At 46.4% G+C, this 23,518-nt stretch overlaps 1 protein-coding gene across 1 annotated transcript in view; it reads left to right on the forward strand.

The window, feature by feature from the left end:
• PEX14 (peroxisomal biogenesis factor 14) overlaps nucleotides 1-23,518 on the forward strand; it is a 126,232-nt gene that overhangs the window by 55,103 nt on the left and 47,611 nt on the right. The window contains exon 3 of the mRNA XM_058161282.1: nucleotides 4,093-4,177. Coding sequence (XP_058017265.1) covers nucleotides 4,093-4,177 — 85 coding nt within the window. The remainder of the gene's footprint in view (nucleotides 1-4,092; nucleotides 4,178-23,518) is intronic.

Here is a 23,518-nt window from a genome sequence, read left to right on the forward strand (position 1 = left end):
AAAACAGCTCACTTAGGAATGATTTCTAAGTTTAAAATTAGGCATGATCAAGACCACCAAAGCTGGAATTGCATCCACAAGGATGTAGTTTATCCGTTCAACCTTTGACCTCATAAGGATTGTCGCTCACCGGAATTTCCCCTCGATTTTAGTGTAGATCAGAGGTCTTCAAACTTGGCAGCTTTAAGACTTGTGGACTTCAACTCCCAGAATTCTCCAGCCAGCTATTCTGGGAGTTGAAGTCCACAAGTCTTAAAACTGCCAAGTTTGAAGGCTTCTGGTGTAGATAGAGCTGTGGAAGGGATGATGGACGAGACCGTGTAAATCATGGGGGTGGGGGGGGGAACCACAAGGCCGAAAGCCCTCTGATCCAATCGGATGTTTGCAAAAATGTCAAATCCTTTCCCTGAGGAAACCTTGGTGATGTTGGACCAGATACTGAGAAAAGGTGTTTATGTTTCTTATAAGGGTGGCACCAGGATGAAAACTGGGAAGGTTGTCTCCACATCGCATCTCTGCAGGCGATCTCGTTTGTAAAGTTTGCCTCTTGTTTTCACCTTCTCCTAAGCGAGGCAGGGAAATTACACTCATCGAATAGGACTTTGGTCCATCGATTCCCACTCTTACAATACAAGAAAGGGTTTGATTAAGAAAGAGGGTTAGGACTGCGTCCAACCGGACAATGGCTTTCTCACACACACACACACACACACCCCATCCACACACATACACACTCCCCCAGCGGCTCATAAAAGTCTGGAATCTCTGCCCTGCGGCCTTACTCCATGATCCCTAATGGTCGATGGTCCATAAACATCGTTGCTCTCAAGCCAAAGAGTGTTAAACTTAAGTTAATGAAGCCGTACAAACGGGGAGATTTATTTATTTATTTATTTTTGGAAAGTTCGCCTCCTCCTGCCAAGTCTTGAGTAAGCACTTTGGTCTCGCGGCCTTCCCCTCCTTCGGCTGCAAAAAAAAGGACAAGGGCCCGTCCAAAAGTTCCAGGAGGAGCCGATGATTAATAACGGAAGCAGAGTCGCTTTTGATACGCTGGCACATCTCCGTATCTGCTTATTCGGACATTCTCTCTGGTTCAGCACTTTTTCTTTCTTTTTTTCCCCCTCTCTCCCCCCCCCCACCCCGCAGGTTATTAATTTGTACTGTTTATCCTTCTGCCTTTTTGTTGCAGCCGTACCCGTTGCTGCTTAACTGTGCAATTTCCCCATCGCTGGCATTTCCAGCGAGGCAGATCAACGAAGGGACATAAACAAGATCAAAGAGGCGCTTTATGCGTATCGGGGAAGGTGGGCTGGTTGGATCCGTATTATTTTATGATTTGAAATGATGGAAGGCTAAACTTTATAAAGAGACGGCGTTCTCTCTTTCCTTCCCCCCTCCCTCCTCCTCCCGTTATCTTTTTTTTTTTCTCTTGGATTCCAAGTACGCTGGGGAGACTTGGTCAAATTTCCCGTTAAAATTAAAAAAAAAAAAGAGGGAGGGGGGGAAAGATAGAATTTCATCTCCTCCTCTCAAATTCATTTATCATGCTTTTTAAAAAGGTGTTTTCTCTTCTTTACCTGATGTCTAAATTAGATTGGCTCTTATAATGCTGTTCCTTGCTATATTCCCCCCATGCTTGTTTTTTTTTTATTTTTTTAAATGAATTAGTAATGACAGCGTACTCCATCATACCCTCTCTACAGCCACTTTAAGGGAGAAGCCGGGTGATCTAAACCTTTTAACCTATTAAAGTTGATTTCCCCCAATTGAATCAGACGCACCGCAGGTGTAATAGCTAATCATTTAAACTACACCTGCTATTATGTTTTTTTTAAGCCATTATGCATGTTGGATGGATGATAATTCATGTTTATTGCATTGTCCGATGGATCAGTTTTGCCTACACAGGACTGATTAATGTATTTAAAGAAATAAGCGATGCCATTTAAGATGGAGAGGGGTGTGTGTGTGTGTTGTACATGCATACGCAACATTGATGGAACGCACATCAAAAGAGCCATTAAAAGCCATCAAAAGTTTTACTCTTTGACCTAAGATGCATCTCTGAAAAAAACAGGTGAAGGCCAACTTACTCTTGAGTTACGGCAATACATCTGGGTTGAGTTTTCTCCCCCACCTCATAAGCCTTCCAAACCCATCTTTCGTAGAAGGTTATACAAGACAGAGCCCAGAATTGGAAGTCAAAGGCCGATCTGCAGTCAGGATGATGATCGGAGGCCACCATGGTCTCACTTGATAAACCACAGTTGGCTTCTAGGAAGAGACGATAAGGTAAAGGTTCCCCTCGCGCATCTGTGCTAGTTGTTCCCGACTCTAGAGGGGCGGTGCTCATCTCCGTTTCAAAGCCGAAGAGCCAGCTCCATCCGAAGACGTCTCTGTGGTCATGTAACCGGCATGACCCAATGCCAAAGGAGCACAGAACGCTGTTCCCTTCCCACCAAAGGGGGTCCCTATTTTTTCTACTTGCATTTTTTACCTACTTTCGAACTGCTAGGTTGGCAGAAGCCGGAGACAAGTCATGGGAGCTCACCCCCATTATACGCGGCGTTAGGGATTCGAACCGCTGAACTGCCGGCCTTTCGATCGACAAGCTCAGCTTAGCCACTGAGCCACCGCGCCCCTATATACTTTCCCGCCAAAGGTGGCCCCTATTTTTTTCTACTTGCATTTTTTACCTGCTTTCGAACTGCTAGGTTGGCAGAAGCCGGAGACAAGCCAGAGACAAGTCACGGGAGCTCACCCTCTGTTATAGGGATTCGAACCGCCGAACTGCTGACCTCACCGCCTTCCCAAAAAAGGAAGAGACACGATAACCATCACCCTAAGGGCTTGAAAGCTGCCATTTGCTAAAACATACTTTCCGTGCTGCTTTTGGGCTTTAAAAAAATAAATAAAAAGCAAACACGTACTAATTAACAAAATGACTTTAGGCCATTTTTATCCCGAGCGATTTGGGATGATAGGTGTTTAATTCAGTGGGCCGGAAGGAAGCCAGATTGAGGAGAGTGTTTTCCGAGTGATCAAAAGAAGGTTTGGGCCAACTCTGGCTCTTCAAAGCCAAACACGGTATCCCGTGTTCTGCAGCAGTTCCCCGAGTTTGTATTTTTACAGAAGGGAAGAACAGATCATCAAAATCCTGCGGGGTATTAGATCACAGCGCAGAACGATAGAGATCTTAGAAAGTTGAAATGAGGATCCAGTGTTGCCTTCCTGTTATGCTCCTGTCTTTATTTTATTTATTTATTTATTTTGTCACAACAATATATGTAGGTATCATACAAAAAAGATTATATAATATATAAACACATATATGGATAAATATAAGGAGGTATAAGCATATATATATATATATAGGAAGAAGAAAAGAAAAACAATAGGACAGGAACGGTAGGCACATTTGTGCGCTTATGCACGCCCCTTACAGACCTCTTAGGAATGGGGTGAGATCAATAGTAGAAAGTTTTTAGTTAAAGCTTTTGGGATTTTGGGAAGAGACCACAGAGTCTGGTAAAGTATTCCAAGCACTGATGATTCTGTTACAGAAGTCATATTTTCTGCAATCTAGATTAAAGCTGTTGACATAAATCTTTAGCTACCTTCCTCTCCTTTTTGTTGTTTTAAGAAATACAGCTTAACCACTTCACATTTGAGCGTTTTTTAGAATTGTTAAATATCCATTTCTAGGTTGTTACGTCTTCAGGGGCCAACAGCTTGCTCTCTTATTCTTTGTAAAGTACCACCCTACAGTAAGCGTTGTTGCTTCGCATCGCTCCTTCGTTTCCTCTTTCCTTGAGTCTTTATATTCATGTTTTCCCAAGCTTCAAAAAGCTGGCACCTTTTTTTTTGATGGATCTTGAAATGAACATCTCCGCTATAGAGCACAAAAAGCAACCGTCTCTAATATAGATCGGCCTCAGCGTTAGCTTACTGATGGGCTTAAATTGACTGGTAACCAGGTATTTGTAGCGATAACGTTGATCCCGCGATTGGGTTGGAATCTGGAGTGCTGACGGATCCCGTTTTACATTTCCCTCTTTTCTTTTCCCCATCCTTTTTTTGCCCGCTCTGCAGATTGCCACAGCAGTGAAGTTTTTACAGAACCCTCGAGTTCGCCAAAGCCCGCTTGCAAATAGAAGAACGTTTCTGAAGAAAAAAGGTATTGCAATATACAATCTGAAAAGTGAATTCTCCATCTGGGTCTTTTCCTTCCTTCCCTTCTCTTCCCTTCCCTTCCCATCCCTTCCCTTCCTTTCCTTTCCTTTCCCTTCCCTCCCGTCTTCCCTCCCTCTTTCCTTCCTTCCCTTCCCGTCCCTCCCTCCTTTCTTCCTTCTCTCCTTCCCTCCTTCCTTCCCTCCCTCCTTCCTTCCTTCCTTTCCTTCCTTCCTCCCTTCCCTCCTTCCTTCCCTCCTTCTTTTCTTCCTTCCCTTCCCTCCCTCTTTCCTTCTTTCCTTCCCTTCCCCTTTCCTCTTTCCCTCTTTCCTTCCTTCCTTCCTTCCCTCCTTCCTTCCCTCCCTCCTTCCTTCCTTCCCTCCCTCTTTCCTTCTTTCATTCCCTTCCCCCGTTCCCTTCCCTCCTTCCTTCCCTCCTTCTTTTCTTCCTTCCCTTCCCTCCCTCTTTCCTTCTTCCCTTCCCTTCCCCCTTCCTTCTTTCTTTCCTTCCTTCCTTCCTTCCTTCCCTCCCTCCTTCCTTCCCTCCCTCCTTCCTTCCTTTCCTTCCTTCCTCCCTCTTTCCTTCTTTTATTCCCTTCCCTCTTCCCTTCCCTCTCTCCTTCCTTCCTTCCTTCCTTCCCTTCCCCTTCCTTCTTCCTTCCTTCCTCCTCTTTCCTTCTTTCATTCCCTTCCCCTTCCTTCTTCCCTCTTCCTTCCTCTCTCCTTCCTTCCTTCCTTCCTTCCCTTCCCTTCCCTCCCCTCCTTCCTTCCCTTCCCTCCCTCTTTCCTTCTTTCATTCCCTTCCCCCCTTCCCTTCCCTTCCCTTCTTCCCTCTTTCCTTCCTTCCTTCCCTTCCTCCTTCCCTCCCTCCCTCCTCTTCAGCATTTTTTTTCTTGTGAACTGTCACATTGGCTCTCTCACACACACCCCCCTTCCCTTCCCTTCCGCTGTCCTCTTGAACTCTGAAAGATTTCAAAAAGCATAGGAACATTTAACCGATCCTAGGCGAGCAGGGCGAGAAGCCAGTTGAGACGAGACCCATTAAAACGGCTGCTTGTATTGCAAACTTCTGAACTGCCAGCTTCTTTGAGAAGATGGAAGGGCTTGCCTTTGGTTGGTTCTAAGCCATTCACGGTATTCACTATAGGCCGGCCAGATGAAACGGTCAAGGAACTTCAGAAGAGGAGTGAGGCCATTTGGTAAAAAAAGGCAGGCTGCGAGATAGACAGCAGGCAAGCCGGGGTTAAATTTGGGGTCACTCTGCCTTTCACCGTCAGAAAGGGCAAGCGATTGACGGCTGAGCTCTTTTTAAAAGCAAAGAAGATCTACATCTCGATAAATTTTGTCCTCGTTTCCAGGGAGTAGAAGCTGCTCAGTAGAAGCTGCTCAGTTCACCGGCTTTGCAACAACGGCTTTTGCCCATAAGGTTAAACGAATTGCTTTTTTAAAAAGAAAAAAGCTTCCGAGAGTCCCATCTAAACTTTTAAAATCGTTAGCTCAAGAACCCAGAAGTGAGTTTTGTTTGGGGGTTTAAAGAGTAGATCTTCACCGAGGTCATAAATCCTGTATCTTACCTGTACGGTTGCAAAAAGCCGTTTCTCTTACGGACTGGTACAAGTTGAGTATTTCTGTTTTACCCCCTCAAGGTAGAATGTTTGAACAAGTTTGAAAGAAAAATTCCCACGGCAGGCGGAGATCTCCTGAGATGCTAGTTTCCTTTTTTGTGAAAGGGTGTGTTTTTCACGCTTAACCTGCACCTGTATAATTTGTGACCAGTCACAAATATTGGCACAGAAGCCCTGAGGTCATGTCAACCCTCGGGCTAAATATCTGAGAAAGTACCACCCAGAGTTAAAACTCACTTTTGAGATGGCTGAAGACTATAACCTCTCCCATCTCCTTTAATCCTTTCTTCGGGCTACAGATACCCAGTTCTTTCAAACGTTCTTCAGAAAAAAAACAGGGTTTCTAGATTCCCTCAAGGTCCAGATCGCTCCGTTCTGAAAATGCGCCGTTTACATTCTTCTTAGAATGGGACAACTAGCACCGCAGTCTGACCTCTAGCACATACTAAAGCGTTGCGTAGTGGAGGCCCCACACCTCCCTCAACTTCGCCCAATTTTCGCAGTTGTGTTCTGTGCTTTGTGGAGCAACATCCTTGGGGGGGGGAATTCATCCGTAGGGCATGTTTTTGTTGTGTCTGCGCCCCCTAAGCCGGGGCCCCTGCCAGAAAGTGACTTGGAAAGTGAGGGGGAAGGGCCGTCAGGACTTACCTCGGGAGCACCGGCTTCCCTGGCTCAGCTCCAGGAGCCAGAGGCAGGCCAGGTGGAGGAGATAACGAAGCCTCCGTCCCCTGATTCTTCCCTCCCCCAGGCCACGCCTCCAGACCCAGCTGATGGCAATCAGGCCTGGCTGGACCCTAGATTTCGTAGGCAGGAGAGGCGGGAACAACAGAAGCAGGGGTGGGGCAGGCCTAGGAAGTGCTGAGTCATGGAACCACACCCCACAGGATAGGGCTGCTATGCCTTTTGTAGCAGGCAAATCAACTGCTTAACTAAGAGCTGAAGTACTGTTTGTTCCTGGGTGACTCATCGGCATCGAGGGAGAAAACAGAGACACTTGGCAGACACTCGCTATTTTGCTGCCAGAGCTGATAGTGCCGGCTAATTAAGCCATCACTCGGACGGAGACGAGGGGGGGACAGAACAGTTTTTTATGAACTCGTGTTCCTCCATCTTAGTGGATCTGCAGAGCCCAGGTCTCCACAAAGACCATGCTGGCTGAGGATCCTGGACATTGTAATCCTAACATATCTAGCAGGAACAAGAGGCAAGATAATTTTTTTAAAAAAATGATAAACTAATCGATTCAATGATAGTAATCGGTAGGTAGAGGGCAAACTTTGGATTTGTGTGTGTGTGTGTGTGTGTGTGTTCACAGGTTGGTTTGTACTTTGTAGCCAAGCTATTGTGCTTATTAACAAACTTTCCTCTGCCTTCAGCATCCTCTGCATTACAAAAAATTAGGCCTTTGAAATGCTTAACTTTTCAGATCTGCTTTCTTGCCATACAGCCTTCCCTCTCTCTCTCTCTCTCTCTCTCTCTCTCTCTCTCTTTTCCCCCCCTTTGAAATATGTGGATCTACAGGGAGTAATTAATCATAAACGCTTTGGGATTTCTACTCTTATCATTGAAGCAATGAAGCAGAGGAAAGCTGAACCTAAAAGCTATACTGATTGCCTACGGTAACCTGATGCAAAATCTATACTTACCAAGAGATCCTTTGACACTCCCTTTCTCTCCCCCCACCCCCCCACCCCTCCCCCCCACCCCATCCGACCGCTGGAATCATAGGCCCTATTATAAAACTATCTTTACATCTCATCCAAGTGACCGGTTATTATTCCTTACGTTTCATTCCTCCGTTCCCCTCAGCGTTTCTCTTCGAGCATGGATGGGGCTAAGATTTCATAAGCAAAAGGTATTTAAAAGCAATTCAGAGACAGACGTCTCCAAGGTTTGGGTCACATTCCCTTGCCGCCAGCTTCATGGACGTTGTGTGTATGTGTGTGTGTGTTTTAAAGAAAAATCTGAGCTCCATGTAATCTGTTTATGAAGCGGTATTAGTACCGCTTTATAAAGCCTTAGTAAGGCCACCTCTGGAATACTGCGTCCAGATTTGGTCACCATGCTATTTAAAAAAAAAAGATGTTGAGACTTTGGAAAAAGTGCGAAGAAGAGCAACTGAGATGATTAAAGGCCTGGAGACTAAAACATACGAAGAACAGGAGTTGCAGGAATTGGGTTTGGCCAGTCTAGAGAAAAGAAGGACTTCTTATTGTTGTTAGTTGCGAAGTTGTGTCCAACCCATTGCGACCCCCATGGACAATGTTCCTCCAGGCCTTCCTGTCCTCTACCATCCTCTGGAGTCCATTGAAGCTCATGCTTCAGTGACTCCATCCAGCCACCTCGTTCTCTGCCGTCCCCTCCTTCTTCTTTTGCCCTCCATCATTCCCAGCATTCGGCTCTTCTCCAGGGAGTCCTTCCTTCTCATTAGGTGGCCAAAAGATTTGAGTTTCCTCTTCAGGATCTGGCCTTCCAAAGAGCAGTCAGGGTTGATCTCCTCTAGGACTGACCGGTTGGATGGCCTTGCAGTCCAAGGGACTCGCAGGAGTCTTCTCCAGCACCAGAGTTCAAAGGCCTCCATTCTTTGGCGCTCAGCCTTCCTTAGGGTCCAGCTTTCATGGCCAGACATTGCAATGGGAAAACTATCGCCTTGACTAGACGCACTTTTGTGATGGAGGACATGATAGCAATATTTCAGAATTTGAGGGGCTGCCACGAAGAAGAAGGGGGGTCAACCTATTTTCCAAAGCACCAGAAAGCAAGGCGAGAAACAACAGTTGGAAATTAATCAAGGAGAGAAGCAACCTGGAAGGACGGAAAAACTTTCCAACGGCGAGGACAACTAACCAGTGGAACAGTTTGCCACAAGACGTTGTGGGTGCTCCGTCACTGGGGGTTTTTTAAGAAGAGACTGGACAGCCCCCTGTCTGAAATGGTACAGGGTACAGAAATGCTTGAGCAGAGGGTTGGACTAGAAGACCTCCAAGGTCCCTTCCGGCTCTATTTCGGCATCGATTGTCTAGTTTGAAATAAATCTCTGACTGGGAGAAGTGAGCTTAGTGGTCGGGCATTGAAAAGAAACCCGAGACCCAATTAAAGCGTCTAATGAATTACTGGGCTAATGACGATCAAAGAAAGAAAAGAAGGAAAAAAAGCTACCGTTTGATGCATTCCCCTCCCTCCCTCCCTCCCCCCTTTGTTTCAGCTGCCCTTTGGGCTATTTGCTCACAAGTGGTCACCCTCCTCTTTAAAGAGTGAAGGAAACGGAGCATCAACAATGTGGAAGTGAAAGCAGAACTTTTAACAATCACTTTTTACCCCCAGGGGTCGGGCCAAGCCGAAATCTCTTTGCAGTGTAACGGGATTGGCGGGGAGTTGCTTTATAATTAAAATAGCCAGAGAGGGAGTCTACCTAGTACCTACAGAGTGTTAATGTGGAATATATTTATATCCTACATAAACTCCCCCCCCTCTTTTTTTTGGCTTAGCCTAAACACAACCCCAAAGATTATTAGAGACCGCAATGGAAGTGCCCTTCCTGGGAGCTAAGGATCGGATGTAACTTTTCCTAGGCCGCCTTTAACAAGGAAGCCTGCTTTTGTACGGCAGTGTTCTGAGCTAGGCTTCCCCAGCAGCACGAAACCGAGTCCTCGTTCCAATAAACTCCTTTTATTTAATTTACAGTGAATTCCTCTCCAGCAAAAGTCTTTCCTCTCCCATAGTCTTTCAAGATAGTTCACAATTACCGACCTTTACCAGGCTTGGAGGGTGGCCAGGCCGATATCTTTCAGACTCCACTATACTTGGCAAGAATGCCAAGTAATGAACTAATGAACTAATTGCCCCCTGCAAACTCCACTCCCCTGTCGCTCCTCTTTTATTCGCTAAGGGAGGGGCCATTCACCGTCCACCTGTGGCTTTACTCCTGAGTCGACCCTTGTTCTTTAGCTGTTCCCTTCTCCTGGCAACTGTGCGCATGTGCACACTGGGAACAGGATCCAGCTGTTCTTCTGCATCACTGATGTCCGACTCCGAAGGCAGCTGACAACTGTCAAATGGCCCTGGCCCCATCTCTGCCTCCGACACAGAGCCTTGCCGAGACTCCAGGACTGGCCCATGTTCCTCCCCAACCTCTTCACTGTCCGAACCTGCTGCCAGATCCGTTGGCAGGCCACAACAGGCAAATTCAATTCTGTGTCTTGGGACTGCGGCTGTGTTATTAAATCGACCATCCACAGCTCCTGTGTCCATTCCTTGCTGCCCAGCCGCACAAGTCAACTCTTGGGTGGACTTCCTTCTAATAACATCCCCCCCCAACAAAGTGATGCGCGATTGTCGGAACTTTTTTTTTTTACTTTTTTAGCACTTTTTTTACTACCAGTTCTCCAGAACTGGTAGTTAAAAATGCTATAAAGAGTTAAAAAAAAAAGTTCCGACAATTGCGCGTCGCTCAGCTAATCATCGGAACCTTTTTTTTTTTTTTACTTTTTAGGCATTTTTTTACTACCGGTTTGGGCGAATAGGTAGTAAAGAAATGCTTTTAAAAAGTAAAAAAAAAAAGGCTCAGACGATCATAGCTGTGGCACGCGATCATCGGAACTCTTTAAAAACCTTTTTAAAGCATTTTTTTTACTACCTATTCATCCGAGCTGGTAGTAAGAAGTGTTTTTAAAAAGGTCCCCACGATTGCGCGCCACAGCTGATCACCCCCCTCCCGCGTGCTGTTCTATTTACCTTCCCAAGTCTCCTTTTTGCGCACCCTGCACATGCGCAGCACATATTTGGCACATGGCACACGTGCACGGCCAGCGAACCGGTAGTAAACCAGTTCAGATTTCACTACTGCTGTGGTTCCCTCTACAACAGGGCGGGCAGCTGTGGCCCTGTTAACCACCTGTGGACTTCAACTGCCAGAATTCCTGAGCCAGCACAGCTGGCTCAGATATTCTGGGAGGTTTTTTATTTTATTTACATTTATATCCCGCCCTTCTCCGAAGACTCAGGGCGGCTTACATTGTGTAAGGCAATAGTCTCATTCTATTTGTATATTTACAAAGTCAACTTATTGCCCCCCCAACAATCTGGGTCCTCATTTTAATAATAATAATAATAATAATAATAATAATAATAATAATAATAATAATAATAATAATAATAATAATAATAATAATAATAATAATAATAATATTTTAATTTGTATACCGCCCTTCTCCCGAAGGACTCAGGGCGGTGAACAGGCAGATAAAATACAAATACACACAATAATTAAAAACATCCCTTAAAAAACTAATTTAAATGCCCAAAATATTAAAAAACATACTCCCCCATAAAATCACAAAATTTTAAAAACCCATCCAATAAAGATAAAAATCAGGCTAGTCCAGCCATACGAAATAAATAAGTTTTAAGTTCGTGCTAAAGGTCCTAAGGTCAGGTAATTGTCAAGTCCGAGGGGAAGTTCGTTCCACAGGGTGAGCCCCACAGAGAAGGCCCTCCTGGGGCCGCCAGTCGACACTGTTTGGCTGACGGCACCCTGAGGAGTCCCTCTCTGTGGGAACGTACCGGACGATGGGAGATAGAAGCCGGCAGTAGACGGTCCCGTAGATAGCCCGGTCCTAAGCCATGGAGCACTTTAAAGGTGGTAACCAATACCTTGAAGCGCACCCGGAAAACAACAGGTAGCCAGTGCAGTCTGCGCAGGATAGGTGTTATGTGGGAGCTCCGAGCCGCTCCCTCAATAACCCACGCAGCTGCGTTCTGAACTAGCTGAAGTCTCCGGGTGCTCTTCAAGGGGAGCCCCATGTAGAGAGCATTGCAGTAGTCCAGGCGAGAGGTAACAAGGGCATGAGTGACTGTGCATAAGGCATCCCGGTCCAGGAAGGGACGCAACTGGCGGATCAGGCGAACCTGATAAAATGCTCTCCTGGAGACGGTCGCCAAATGGTCTTCAAAGGACAATCGACCATCCAGGAGCACGCCCAAGTTGCGTACCTTCTCCATCGGGGCCAATGATTCACCCCCGACAGACAGCCACATCTGCAGCTGACTGTACCGAGGTGCCGGCATCCACAGCCACTCCGTCTTGGAGGGATTAAGTTTGAGCCTGTTCCTCCCCATCCAGACTCGTACGGCTTCCAGACACCGGGACAGCACTTCATTTTACCTACCTTATAAAGGATGGACGGCTGAGTCAACCTTGGGCCTGGTGGGACTCGAGCCTGCAGTAATTGCAAGCAGCTGTGTTTTAATAACAGGCTGTCTTACAGCCTGAGCCACCACGGCCCATGGTTGAAGTCCACAGGTGGTTAACGGGGCCACAAGTTGCCCAGAGTCCAGGCTGCTGAGTTATTGGGTTAGGGATTTTCTGTCGTCACTGTGAGTTGTATTGCGGTGGTGGTGAGGTGCGCTGAGAGAGCTCAGCCAATCCCGTTGTACACAGGTTGTGCGCTGACAATAAAGATCTGAAATTGAAATTGACATTGACCCACGATAGAATTTTGCCCATTGATTACACCTGCCCATTTTGGCATTTCTCCAGGTGGGCATGTCCTTGGGAATAAATCACCCAACAGGGACACTCTCAGTGGCTCTAAACCTCCCCGCACACACTTCGTGCCTATGGTCAGCTCCCCCGCCTCCCCAGACACCCCCCTCTCCCCTCCCCACAGGACCTCTCCTCCAGCTAGAATTTAAAGCCCAAATAGAAATGAAATCTGATGTAGATCCTCTGGAGGGCCCGGAAGACCTAACAGTCAGGCGGGTAATAGCCGGAGAAAACGGCTCCCGGTGGATCAGACGGGCCCTTATTTAGAAAGATGTGTAGGAGGCCAAAGGAAATTGTGCCCTTCTGTCTGCTGGCTTCATTAATCTGGTTCATTACCTAATTCGCTGAAAGAGACAGAGGAGGCGGGCGGAAGCTTTCCCCATGGCTCAGTTGCCCCCTGGGCCTTAGGGACTTTTGTCCGGCCATTAAGTCATTGAAGGCGATGACAGCCTCAGCCCCGGCTTCTTCCCGGTAGGCCATTGGCATAGTTCAGCTGCAGGATTCAGGAATGAATTCCCTTCCAGCATTAAGGTGACGGTAAAGGTTCCCCTTGCACAAAAATGCTAGTCGTTCCCAACTCTAGGGGGCGGTGCTCCTCTCCCTTTCAAAGCCGAAGAGCCAGCGCTTTCCAAAGACGTCTCCGTGGTCACGTGGCCGGCGTGACTCAACGCCAAAGACGCACGGAACTCTGTTACTTTCCCACCAAAGGTGGTCCCTATTTTTCCACTTTTTTTTTACGCGCTTTCGAACTGTAGAAGCTGGGACAAGTCATGGGAGCTCACCCGCACTAGGGATTTGAACCGCTGAACTGCCGACCTTTCGATCGACAAGCTGAGCGACTTAGCCACGGAGCCACCTGGAATCTAATACATTTTGCCTCCTTTTCGATTATTTGGAGCAGTTCATGTTAGGAGTGTCCATTCCCCTCTCTCTCTCCCCCCCACTACCCAATCACCCCATGGACCCCCCCCCTCAAAATGATTAAAAAGTATCGAGAAAACCACGTTTGCTTGGTTTCTTTCACCCCCACCCCAACCCCCTACCCCATATGCCAATTTTATCAGAATAAAACTTGCCAAAAAAAAAGAAGAAGAAGAAGAAGAAGAAGAAAAACTTTTCCCTGTTTAGTATTTCCGTCTCGTGATGGAGAACAGCGGGAAGATGGGGCGGAGATGTCCTGAGGACACAGGCTTGGAAGAAAGCCATGCTTGGCACCGTGCCAAATTTTGCTAAAAATTCAGGTCTTGAAACATAACTGCTCTTCGGTCCTTGAGGTTCTGTTGAATCGGAAGTATTCTTTAAAAAGCCTTTTTTTTTTTTTTAGAAGTGCCATCCGTTCAAAGCCCCCCAAATACGGAAACTTCTTTGAATTCTGCCCGGCCCAAACCACCTTCTGATGCCCCTCTCTGCTTAGGCCAGGCTCTGCAAGGCTGCGACATTTTTTAAAATAAATAAATAGGGCATTTTGTGGGCAAGTAGACATTATAAGCAGGACTCTTCAGGGCTGTAACACTTCTTAAAATAATCTTTTATGGGCCAGCGCACCTTCTCTTCTATTTATTTCTCATTGTCTGTACCGGGAGAATAGATTTATTTTATTTTATTTTATTATTTATTTTATTTTATTTAGTTCGTCAAACCTGTACGAGATAACAGGTATAAGTATAAACATGGACATGAGCACATGAAATGAGTACAAATTAATGGGGTCAGTAGGACAGGGACAGTAAGCATGCTGGTGCGCTTATGCACGCCCCCTTTACGGACCTCTTAGAAATGGGGTGAGGTCCATGGTAGATAGTTTAAGGTTAAAGTTATGGGGGTTTGAGGATGTAACAACAGAGTCAGGTGGAGCATTCCAGGTGTTGACCACTCTGTTGCTGAAGTCGTATTTCCTGCTATCGAGTTTGGAGTGGTTTACCTTGAGTTTGTATCTATTGTGCACTTGTGTATTGTTGAGGTTGAAGCTGAAGTAGTCGTTGACACGTAGGACATTGTAGCAGACAGTTTTGTGTACTATGCTTAGGTCAGAAGGTGGAGTAGTTCTAAGTTGTCCAAGCCCAAAATTTCAACCCTGGTGGCATAAGGGATTCTATTGTGAGTAGAGGAGTGGAGGACCTGTCTCTTGAAATACCTCTGGACTCGCTCAGTTCTATTAATATCCGATATACAGTGCAGATTCCAGGCAGACGAGCTGTATTCGAGAATTGGTCTGGCAAAGGTTATTTATGCCCTAGTTAGCGATACAGTGTTACCGAAGAAAAAGCTTCGCAAAATTAGGTTAACAACTCTTAATGTTTTACATCACACTTTCGATTCTCACTTTGTAGTCTAAGGGCACAACCTCGGAAACCGAGCCAAGGGGCAAAGAAAACACCTGCCTAAATAGAAATTCTGCAGACCCTGTGCGCTTTTAAATCTATGGGGTCCGGCTGGCGGCTGTGGTTATAATGACAAACCCAGCGCCCGACGCGCGTCTTCAGATATTGCGAGAGCTGTCCTGTAGTTGCGGCTCTGCGCGTCCTCCCATTGTGCCTCGTACAGGGCCCAACAAAACGGTTCACCCCGATAATATATTTCCAAAGGGGAGATAGGGGGACGGCCGGGCCCGGAGGCCTTTGCCAGGAAAGCAGATACCGATTTAGCGCCCACCCCCTCATTACTTCCCTCCTTCTTCTTTGTTTCATAACTTAGCTCTCTTTCACCCGCCAGTTTAGATGTCCTTGGATGGAAGCTTGTTACTGTGAAAGCTTTTTTAGCATTGATTTCATAACCGCCTTAATTTAATAGCTCCATCACCGCTGAGAAGCCCCGGCAAGTTTAAGGACTCCTGCTTTCCAGGTCGCTGACCTTTTAATTATAGAGCTTGTTCCGATGGCCAGGTTATCGACTGGACGGGCTTCAAGATTGCACCCCTCCGGTTGGAAATGAAAACGAGGGCTCCTGCCTGGCGCTCCTACCGCTGTTGAGGGTGAAGGACAAGTAGAGAAGAGGAGGAGGAGGAGGAGGAAGAAATGGCGGCCGTGGTGGAAGAGTTGGCCTTTTGCATTTCTAAAATTAATTTTCCACCTTCAGCTTTTGTAATTATTTTCGGGAGCAACATGGAGAGGTTCGTGCCTCTTTCTTTTTTTTCTTTCTTTCTTTCTTTCTTTCTTTCTTTCTTTCTTTCTTTCTTTCTTTCTTTCTTTCTTTCTTTCTTTCTTTCTTTCTTTCTTTCTTTCTTTCTTTCTTTCTTTCTTTCTTTCTTTCTTTCTTCCTTCCTTCCTTCCTTCCTTCCTTCCTTCCTTCCTTCCTTCCTTCCTTCCTCCTTTCTTTCTTTCCTTTCTTTCTTCTTCCCCTGCATGCAAAGGAATGGCCAGGTGTCTGCATTCTCTCTGCAGGCCCCAGCAGAATGACGCATACCGCCGCAAGGTTCTTGATGCTTGTTAGTCCGTTTTCTTTGGCCTGTCCTTCTTCTCCTCCTCCTCCTCCTCCTCGGGAATGGATGCAGAGCTCTGGTGGAGGAGATCAAAGCCTCTTCCTTTCAAGCAAGAAGCGCAGAAGCCAAGGAGACAGTCTTTTCAGGCTGCTCCCGTTCGGGGAACATTCAGTGCTTCTGAATATGGAGCTTCTGTGGAAATATTATCCCTATCACTCTCCCCATTTTATTCTTCCATCCATGTCTACTTCTCTCTATTTATCCTTTCCTTTCCTTCCTTCCTTCCTTCCTTCTTCCCTCCCCCCCTCCATTTTATCCTTCCCTCCATGTCTACTTCTCTCCATTTATCCCTTCCTTCCTTCCTCCTTCCCTCCCTCCATTTTATCCTTCCCTCCATGTCTACTTCTCTCCTTTTATCCTTTCTTTCTTTCTTTCTTTCTTTCTTTCTTTCTTTCTTTCTTTCTTTCTTTCTTTCTTTCTTTCTTTCCTTCCTTCCTTCCTTCCTTCCTTCCTTCCTTCCTTCCTTCCTTCCTTCCTTCCTTCCTGATTCATGACCCCTAATAATTTTTTTATTAGAAAGGAGTAAAAAAAACAACAACAACCAAAAAACCAAATCACTGTTCAAACGTTAAGGTGTTTTCCAAAGTTCCTACTACACAGCAAGCAGAGAACACGAAGCATTCATAGCAGGGGTGAGATGCTACCGGTTCGCCCCTGTTTGGGCGAGCCGGTAGTAATAAAAGCTACCGGATCGGTATTGCTGACAATCAGCTGTGCCATGTGATTTGTATTCTCTAGAAAGCAGGAAATTCTGATTTCTAGCCAACTAAATCGCACGGCAAACCTGTTCTCTCTCCCTCCCCCGTTCTACTTACCTTCAAATGGCTCCTTTTTCCATTTGGTGTGCACTGTGCATGCACACGCAGCGCGTGTTTGGTGTGTATTGCGCATGTGCATGCAGCACACATCTGGCGCGCACCACGCATGCACGGGTAGCGAACTGGTGGCAAAAACTGCAGAGGATTTCGCTACTGATTCGTAGCTACTAACCTACGCTCCTTTTCCTAAATGAACACCTTTGACTGCAATGCTGTGAATGGAAGAACTTGACTTCCAAAGACAGAGTCCAAAGGGGGGAACAAAAATCACAGCCAGGTCTGGCTGCACAGGAAAAAGGGATAAATGCAAGGCCAGTCAGCTGGCAGACATCCACCTCCCCTGGAAAGCCAGCAAAGCCCTCTTCAACTTTTGACGTGCCTTGGAGAGGGATTTCAGTAGCTAAGCCCGCAAAGAGGGGACGTGTGGCTCCCATTAAGGAAGGATTCGATTAACCATGGTATGTTGGCTGAGCCACACAGTTGGCTTGGGCTCGCCTAAGACACTAAACCACCGAGCGTGGTTTGCAGAACGGCAGGCGTTGGGGTCGCTGAGCGTGCTAAGCCAAACCGCACGATGGGCTCAGCTCACCGTGGGAGCCCAGTTAAATATGCGTGTGGCCGAGAGAGGAAATCGGGGGAATAAAGGAGTCATCTTTTAGCACTGTTGAAACTCTGGTGGAAGTCCTCGTTTTGCAAAACTGCAGGCCTTTAAATATCAGTGGAAAGAACCTGAGCATCTTCTTCTAAGATATCCTTTCCGAGTGCGGTGTGTGTGGTTGATAACGGCTCTCTGCTAACTTCCAGTCCTCTTAAGAATCAGAGCGCTACCTTAATTTCTTGAATGGGTGGTCTGCAAGGAAAAGACATTCTGAGAAACAGCCCCCTGCTCTCTTGTAACGGTTTTCTGAAGACCCCTGAAGTGGGTTTGTCGAATCTTTTCAACGCGTTTGGCTGGTCCATAATCGAAGGTGTGAGTCCTATTTAAGTTCAAATAGACTCTTGCCCCTATTTTTCCTGCTTTTATCTTTCGAGGTTCGGTTCGCTGTTTATTTTATTTATTTATTTATTTATTTATTTATTTATTTATTTATTTATTTATTTAATTCGATTTTTATACCGCCCTTCTCCCGAAGGACTGAGGGCGGTGTACAGCCAAGTAACAATCACTATATACACATTAAAAGAGATTAAAACAAAACATATTATAAGGTGGCTGAAAATTTAAAACAATTTAAAAAACGTTAAAATATAAATAAACCCAATAAAAATTTCAAGCCAGTTTTATTTTATTTATAATTTAATTTCTATACCGCCCTTCTCCCGAAGGATTCAGGGTGGTTTACAGCCATAATAAAAACCATCACAAAATACAAACAACACATTTAAAACAAAATTAAGACCAAATATTTAAAATAGGCCGAATCAAACTAAAACGGTCATAGACCGACATAAACCCCAATTAAAATTTCCATTTAAAATTTAAAATTTTCGCTTAGGCCAGTCCCGCACGATGAAATAATAAAGTCTTAAGTTTGCGTTTGAAGGTCCGGAGATCGGGGAGTTGGCGCAACCCCGGAGGCAGTTCATTCCAAAGGGCCGGTGCCGCCACAGAGAAGGCTCTCCCCCTGGGGGCCGCCAACCGACATTGTTGACTTTTGAGGTCCGGTTTGCTGTAGGAATCCTTTCTCCTTCTTGCATTTGCCCACCCCTCCAAACATCATTAAAACTCTTAAGCCTCCTTCTCCCCCAACCCCCCCCCCCCGATCTCTTTCTCCTACCCTCGGCAACCTTTTCCTCCGAACGCTGACGCATCCTCACAACAAGACGCAGATTGCTTCCCATCGAAGCAATCGCTACCACACTGCCCTTATTCGGAGGATCAGGTTAACCTCTCCCACCGCTTCGGCGTCCGCCAAAGCATGTTCTCCACTGCGGTGGCATTGGGAACCTAAGCCCTTGGCTTGGCTTGCCGTCGTTAACCACCCTCGCCTTGGCCGGCTTGCTCTTCTCGCTGTTTTGTGGTTTCCGTGGCTGCGTGTCAAGAGGCAAAATTGTACTGTTGCTGACAGCAGAAAGAGAGGGAGAGAGGAAGACACTTCCTTCGTTGGCTGGGCTTATGCTAGGCAGAAGGAGATTTTTCTCCAAAGTTTCGATTGCTGAGCCTGTTAAGTTTTAGGTCAAGCGCTGCCTTGTTTGAGTTGAAAAAGGCCGGCGGTCTTTGTAGAAGGAACCCCTCCTCCATTGTTACTATTATTATTGCCGTTCCAGATGGAGGAGAAAAAGAAACAACATATGGTTTTCCAGCATCTTTTAATCATTTTTCCCCCCCACTTCCTTTCGGCAAACGTGGGTGGGAGGGAATAACGAATTAAAACAGGAAGGAGTTTTCTTTTTTTTTTTAAAAAATTGATCAGTGGCTGCTGAGAGCTGGTCTTTTCTTTCATTACAATCCTTATTTGGCAGAAGGATTGTTTGATGTGAAGGGGCTGACCGAGCCCCTCCCTTGATTTAGCAGTCTGGCTCCTTAAAAGACCCCTAGCATTTTTTTTCCCCCTTCCTGTTTTTAAGGGCAGGTAGAGAGAAGTTACCAGGGACGCAGTGGCTCAGTGGCTAAGACACTGAGCTTGTCAATCGAAAGGTTGGCAGTTCAACAGTTCGAATCGCTAACGCCGTGTAATGGGGTGAGCTCCTGTTCCTTGTCCCAGCTTCTGCCAACCTAGCAGTTCGAAAACAGTTAAAAAAATGCAAGGAGGAAAATAGGGACCACCTTTGGTGGGAAGGTCACAGCATTCCATGCGCCTTTGGCGTTGAGTCGTGCCGGCCACATGACCCCGGAGACGTCTTTGGACAGCGCTGGCTCTTCGGCTTTGAAATGGAAATGAGCACCGCCCCCTAGAGTCAGGAACGACTAGCACATCTGTGTGAGGGGAACCTTTACCTTTTACCTTTATAGAGAGGTTGAGTTAGGGATGGACGTATCCATCCCTGACACCAAACTATACCACAATTCTGTATTTTCGTTGAAAGTTGGCCGGTTGTCTGATTCCACATACTAACATAAAATGCGGTTGTTTCCAAAAGCCGATGGGTACCCCTTTGAAAAATGTTCCCTGCGCATGGAGAAAAATAGGACGCTAATCCACTTATCTCTGTTTCTCCCCCCTCCCCCCTTTGTAAAGAGTTTTCCTGCTCGGTACACTTTATGAAAGTCTTGACTTGGTTACACTCTGCAAACTACACGTTTGTGCAAGTCATCTAAAAAAAAGTAAGGGGTGCACTCCGCTCTCCCCCCCCCCCCCCGGTACGCCGGGGCGATTGCATTACAATTTTCTACAACTTTTATTTTTTTTTGGCTGCAAATACATGGGTTACATTAAAAAAAAGTGCTCTTCTATCAGATTTCCATTTTTTCCTCCCTGATGTGCGCTGGCTGACCTTAGGCATTAGCGTTGGCTGATTGAATTTCTTTTAAGTACGTGTGTGCGCGACTTTCTCTCGCCTGGCCCGGCCCTGGCTTTTCGGCTTCCCACCTGACCGGCAATATTCATGCGCTCCCTCGGTGGTGTCCGTGTGGAAAACACTCCCTTTTTATGATGATCAACAAAATTAAATTTGTCTCCTGTCGACGGGCTGACCTTCCTCACCTTAAAGGCCACGTCTGCAAAGATGAGAGGCGCCAGTTGGGATCGTGTTTTTTTTTTTTTGTTTGCTATCAAGGGACTTCATTGCGCGAGGACCGCTGAGCAAATAATAAAAAAAAAAAGCTCTCTTTTTGTCCCCCCCTCAGTTACCAGGAATGTCAGTTCTCTTGCTAGACGCAAATGGTGCAAGGAGAGCCCATCAAGGTGTTAACAACGCTGCTTAAATTCCAAAGGAGACCGTAACGTTTTGTCTCTCTTTCTCTCTCCCATCCTTTCTCCATCCGGGTACCATTCTCAAATGGTACCCGGACCGGGATACTTACGGGACCGTCTTCTGCCGGCTTCAATCTCCCAACGACCGGTGCGTTCTCACAGAGAGGGTCTCCTTAGGGTGCCATCAGCCAAACAATGTCAGCTGGCGGTCCCCAGGGGGAGGGCCTTCTCTGTGGGGGCTCCTACACTGTGGAACGAGCTTCCCCCTGGACTCCGACAACTGCCCGACCTTAGGATCTTTCGCCGCGAACTTAAAACCTATCTGTTTCATCTTGCTGGAGTGGCTTAACTTTTAAAAACTTTTAAATGGTTTTATTGGGGTTTTTAAATTTTAGTGATTTTATAGGGTGTAATTGTATTTTAGCTTGGCCAATTGAATAAGTTTTTTAGGGGTAGTTTTTAATTATTGTATGGGTTTGTTTTGTATTTTAACTGGCTGTTTACCGCCCTGAGTCCTTCGGGAGAAGGGCGATCTATAAATTAAAATATTATTATTATATTATTATTATTATTAAATGTTGAGATTTTTGACTCCCCAGAATTCTGGGTCGGCACAAACCTGGGAATTCTTCGGCCTGGGGTGGGGTTGGGCAAGAATGGATGGATATTTTTTGAAAAGATGGACTCTCGGGGCTCTTCCTTGATATAGGTAGTTCTCACAGTCCTTTATAGCGACCGTGAAAAGTTACGACGGCCTGAAAAAAGTAACAGTAACAAGAGTGGTCGTAAGTGGGGGAACTACCTGCATTCTTTAATATTCTCATTTATTCTGGGCAGACGGGCGTGTAGCAGTAACAGAGTTGGAAGGGACCTTGGAGGTCATCTAGCTCATGCAGGAGAACTATACTAGGGATTTGAACCGCCAAACTGCCAACCTTTCTGATCGATAAGCTCGGCGTCTTAGCCGCTTTTTCCTCTTTATAGCCATTGCAGCATCGCTGTGATCACGGGATCAAAATTTTGGCCACTGGCTCATATTTATGACGGCTACAGCCTCCCGGGAAAGGGGGGGGGGTGTTTGTTGGTCACGTGATCCTCTTTTGCGACCTTGTCAAAGTCAGGGGAGAAGCCAGATTGACTTAACAACCACCATCGTAACTTGACACGAGGCGTTGATTTTGCTGAACAACTGTGGCAAGCGGGTGAAAATAGAACAAAACTCGCTTAGCGATTGTATTGCTTAGATGTGGAAAGGTGGGGCTCCCAATTCGGCCGTAAGTCGAGGACTATCTATACTCTGGATCTCAGCTCCCCTCCAGCCCAGCCCAGCCCAGCCCAGCAAGGGATAGTTGACGTTAAAAGCCTTTTGACGGGTTTGAAAACTCCACTTTTATCCTCGGACTTTCTGCAAATCCTACAGTTGAGACGCTGCGTGGGGGCTGGATTCATGACGGTGGAACACACCTTTTGCTATCAAATTGCTGTTAATTCTGCCTTCCTGTGCCACCGATGGGAGTGAGCGCTATTAAAAGGAAGCGCTGAGCATCGGGGGGGGGGGGGAGCTTCAAAATGGGACGAGACTGTAAAAGGTGAAAAATCAAGAGAGAGACTCCATCCACAGGGCTGGGTGGAAGTGGTGGGGGGGGGGGGGGAGAAGCTTGGGACGGCGGCTAAATCAACTTCAACCTTAGCTAACGGAGACCCTCCCCAAATCCATACAACCATATGTCACTGGAAATTGGACCATTTATTCTCCGAGGCAGCCCAGCAGGGGTGGAGAAGGAGGGCTGTGACCCTGCTCGGAGAGGCATTCGAATCAAGGCATTCGAATCAAGGGCCTCTGGTGGCTCAGACTGCTAAGACAGTCTGTTATTAACAGCAGCTGCTTGCAATTACTGCAGGTTCGAGCCCCACCAGGCCCAAGGTTGACTCAGCCTTCCATCCTTTATAACAGGGGTGTCCAAACTTGGTCCCTTTAAGACTTGTGGACTTCAACTCCCAGAGTCCCTCAGCCAGCTTTGCTCTGGGAACTCTGGGAGTTGAACTCCACAAGTCTTAAAGGGACCAAGTTTGGACACCCCTGCTTTATAAGGTAGGTAAAATGAGGACCCAGATTGTTGGGGGCAATAAAAAGTTGACTTTGTATATAAATATACAAATGGATGAAGACTATTGCTTAACACAGTGTAAGCCGCCCTGAGTCTTCGGAGAAGAGCGGGATATAAATTCAAAAAAAAAAAAAAAGAGCCCCGTTCAACGTTGCGATGGTACAGTTGTCGGTGACGTGCAGAGATGCTTAATCCGGGACTCTGTTTCTGACAGGAGGGCATGAGAAAGGTGACCCCCATAAGGATAGTCTACAATTGATGTTGCTAAGCGAAACACTTGTGTGAAGTGATTTTTTTGCTCCATTTTACAACTTTTTTCTTCTTGCCCCGCTTGTTAAGTGAACCCGGCGTTAAATTAGTCACGTGGTTGTTAAGCAAATCTGGCTTCCCCTTTGAACTTTGCTTGTCAAAAAATCGCAAAAGGGGATCAAATGACCCCGGGACACTACGACCGTCATAAACACGAGTTGCAAAGCACCTGAATTTTGATCACGTGACCACGAGGAGGCTGCAACAGTCGTTAAGTGTGGAAAAAGGCCGTAAGTCCCTTTTTTTTAATGTGCCGTTGTAACTTTGAATGGTCACTAAACGAACTGCTGTATCTCATTTCAAATCTTAATCTCTACCTGTGGAGATTCCATGTTCACTGACCCACCTGGGTGAGGAAGCTGCTCTTAAGTTGTTGGTGTTTTTGTGTGTGTGTGTGTGTGAGAGAGAGAGAGAGACAGACAGACAGACAGACAGACAGACAGACATAAACAGAAATGGGGTTTGGGGAGTTTTACGCACAGCCTTGTCGCTGGGTGAAAGCATGAACTTTCTCCGTTTTCTACAAGTGTGGAACCTTTGCTCTCTGGATTTGTAAAGAAGAATAAGAATAAGAATTCTTTATCGGCCAAGTGTGATTGGACACACAAGGAAT

This window comes from Ahaetulla prasina, chromosome 18 (genome assembly GCF_028640845.1).
Source record: "Ahaetulla prasina isolate Xishuangbanna chromosome 18, ASM2864084v1, whole genome shotgun sequence".
NCBI lineage: Eukaryota > Metazoa > Chordata > Lepidosauria > Squamata > Colubridae > Ahaetulla > Ahaetulla prasina.